Below are 3,217 nucleotides of genomic sequence, written 5' to 3'. Positions count from 1 at the left end.
ATGAGGGGCCGGTGGGAGCAGCGGCCGTAGGGCATGGTTTCAGGTGATCATAGACCTGGTAAGCCCAATAGTGGACTACAAAGAGGGTGGTCCATGTGGTATATTGAGATGTCTCGGCTTCCAGGGTGACCGGGACCATGTTCTTGATGTTGTTGACCGTCATGGCGGGGTGTAGCTTAGTTTCCATGACAAGGGGAAAGGGTTGGAAAAGAAAGGGAAGAGGAGGATGAGTAGAGCCGGCAAAGATGGTGGGGAAGGGGAAGGGGAAGGTGGACGATAAAGACTTGATACTATATAAGAGATTATAATTTTCTAATCGATCCAATTGATTTATTCCTCCTCAATTTATAATACAAAATTGACCTTATAATATGGAAACAGAATAATGTACAGCTAATAACCATCGTAATTGATAACTATACAATATTAACAAATATACGTTATTAAAAAGGCATAACTAACAACTTTAATATATCTACCACTTTTTTTTGAAATGTAAACTTCATTAAAGAAACCACTTTAATTTGGATCTATCTACCACTTGAAGTTCCTTTATAATAGCTCATGTATGTCAATCAAAAATAACTTCCAGCTTTAACTATACTACCATGGCTAAGCCACAATCCTCCATGGGTCTCCAGGTGGAATCCATCGTCTTTCCACCATCCGTCAAACCTCCAGGCGCAACCAGCACTTTTTTCCTGGGAGGTGCAGGTATTTCCGCATTCGAATAAGTGAATCTAATCATCAACTAAAAACAAATCATGTTCATTAGGTGTTGATGTTTATTTGTTAGTGTTGATCCAATTGTGTGAATAATATTCGTGTCATGCGCTAGGTGTGAGAGGAATGAATATCGAAGGCGATTTTGTGAAGTTTACGGGACATGGTGTTTACTTGGAGTATAAAGCTATTTCTTTGCTTGCTGTTAAGTGGAAAGGCAAAAGCGTTGAAGAGTTGACGGATTCCGTTGAGTTCTACAGGGACATCGTTACTGGTAAACCCAAAACACCAACGATTTTTCGATTTGAGTAACAAACATTTATGTAACCATGATCTTTATATATGTATGCTCTTGCAGGCCCCTTTGAAAAGTTTGCTCATGTGACAATGATACTACCGTTAACGGGTAAACAATTCTCAGAAAAGGTGGCGGAAAATTGCGTAGCGATTTGGAAGTCCTTCGGGATTTACACAGAAGCAGATGCCAAAACCATTGACAAGTTTCTAGAGATTTTCAAGGATCAAAACTTCCCACCAGGCTCCTCTATTCTCTTTACAATTTCACTAGTTGGATCACTAACGGTTAGTTCAATCCTACATGTTTATATAGAATCATATAAGGTATTATGTATTATTAGTGAAATATGTATAACAAGAGAATTAGAATAATTATAAAAGAAACATAATTAATTTATATCTGCAAATTATGGTAACAATAATTACAATAAACCCTAACTAATATTTTTTTTTAAATTTTATCTAATAGGTTACACATCACAGTGGGCTTAATAATTAGGGAATTTAAGAATAAGATGGTTACCCGGGCGAGGTGGGTAACGGCTCAAAAGTGTTTGATTGATTTTTATGTTTCTTTTTCGTATAGAATGTGTTCGTTATGAGTTATGAGAACAAAAACAATATTGACACGAAAGGTAGGTTAGGTAATTAGTTCGCATAGCCTAAATTCTCTCTCATCAATAGGGCTGTAAACGAACTGAACATTTAGCGAACAGAACGCTTCATGAACGGAAAGTTCGTTTATGTTCGTTCATTCGTTGCGAGGTGAGTGTTTCTTTTTAGTATGGAATGTGAACGTTATGAGTTATGAGAACAAAAACAATACCGGCACGAAAGGTAGGTTAGGTAATTAGTTCGCATAGTCTAAGTTCTCTCTCATATGAGGGTAAAATTTCATTTTATAAAAAACTTAGAAGTCAAAATTTATATTTGAATTCTAAAAGTAAAATTGCCAAGAAAGTTAATCGGTTTGGTCTCTATATATTTGTCTCAAAGCAAACACTTTTAACTTTCTTTAAAACTAAACTTCAACTCCTAAACACTCCAATATTGAACTTTCACAAGAGAGAAAGATTCTTGCTCCTGAAATTGTCTAATTTGGCATCTTACCCATGTTGCCAATTTTCCTAAATCCTATTGCAACCTTGGATCGCTAACGGTTAGTTCAGTTAACTCAATCTCATATAATCAGTATGTATAAAATGATACAAGCTATGTGTGTATATATAAAATGACAATAATAATAATAAAACTCTAAATGCAGATAAGTTTCTCGAAAGACGGTTGCATCCCGGAAGCTGGGAGTGTTGTTATAGAGGATGAAAAACTGGGAGAAGCAATACTGGAGTCGATGATAGGGAAGCATGGTGTATCCCCAGCAACCAAAAAAAGTTTAGCCTCAAGACTCTTTGATCTCATGAACCAGAAAGCAAATAATTAAGTAAAGATGGTTTGTAGTGGGTAATTTGGTAAATTCATGGGTGTAATATTATTAAGTACATGACAATTTACGTATATGGTATGCTAAATCCATCAACCAAAAGGTTATGTAATAGTAAATAAGGGTTGAGTTTATGTAGTGGTAACTGGTAAGAAATTTTATATGCAATACTTGTAACTATATATAAATTTTAGGGTGTGTTTGGTTTCAATGTGAAAATAATGGAATATGCATAAATATAACATATAGAGGCTTTTAAAGGGAAGGTTTTAAACATGAACCCAAAATCAACGGAACAGATCGACACGAACCTAGACGAACCTAGAATTTGGTACTGTTATGAATGCAACTGATATTGACCGAACAAAATCAGTACCGGTATAGGTATATGGTTTTATGGTTTTTTGTTGATGTAAAAACGAATTTATTTTTTGGTTATATCAGACAACTTTGGTTTAATAAAATCACTGTAAATATTTTTTTATCGTAAAGTATACCACGTATCAGTACTGTAACGAACTGAATTGTGTTGAGAATAATGTATTTTTTTTGTGTCGTAAACAATGCCAATTGTTGGTATCGTATCGCTAACTGAACGAACCAAACTGATACCCACTGAACGTCAATTCCGGTATCTTTGTTTTTATGTCTTTTATCGATATAATATATTTTATTTCCATGTGTCCTGAAATCGCAGATACCAGGTAAACTACAACTGATTGGCGGAATCAAACAGTTGCAATGATTAAGAACATG

General features: G+C 35.1%; 1 protein-coding gene across 1 annotated transcript; it reads left to right on the top strand.

Annotated features, from left to right (window-relative positions):
* The first annotated feature begins 531 nt into the window (after window positions 1-531).
* Window positions 532-2,672, top strand: LOC110913039 (chalcone--flavonone isomerase). Its single transcript, XM_022157902.2, has 4 exons — window positions 532-714; window positions 839-997; window positions 1,082-1,305; window positions 2,285-2,672. The coding sequence occupies exons 1-4, from the start codon at window positions 609-611 to the stop codon at window positions 2,459-2,461; spliced, it is 666 nt and encodes a 221-aa protein (XP_022013594.1). The 5' UTR covers window positions 532-608; the 3' UTR covers window positions 2,462-2,672.
* Window positions 2,673-3,217: the final 545 nt, after the last annotated feature.

Source organism: Helianthus annuus, chromosome 15, assembly GCF_002127325.2.
Source record: "Helianthus annuus cultivar XRQ/B chromosome 15, HanXRQr2.0-SUNRISE, whole genome shotgun sequence".
Classification (NCBI taxonomy): domain Eukaryota; kingdom Viridiplantae; phylum Streptophyta; class Magnoliopsida; order Asterales; family Asteraceae; genus Helianthus; species Helianthus annuus.
Note: the sequence above shows the minus strand (reverse complement) of the source record. Positions and strands in the feature narration are given on the sequence as shown.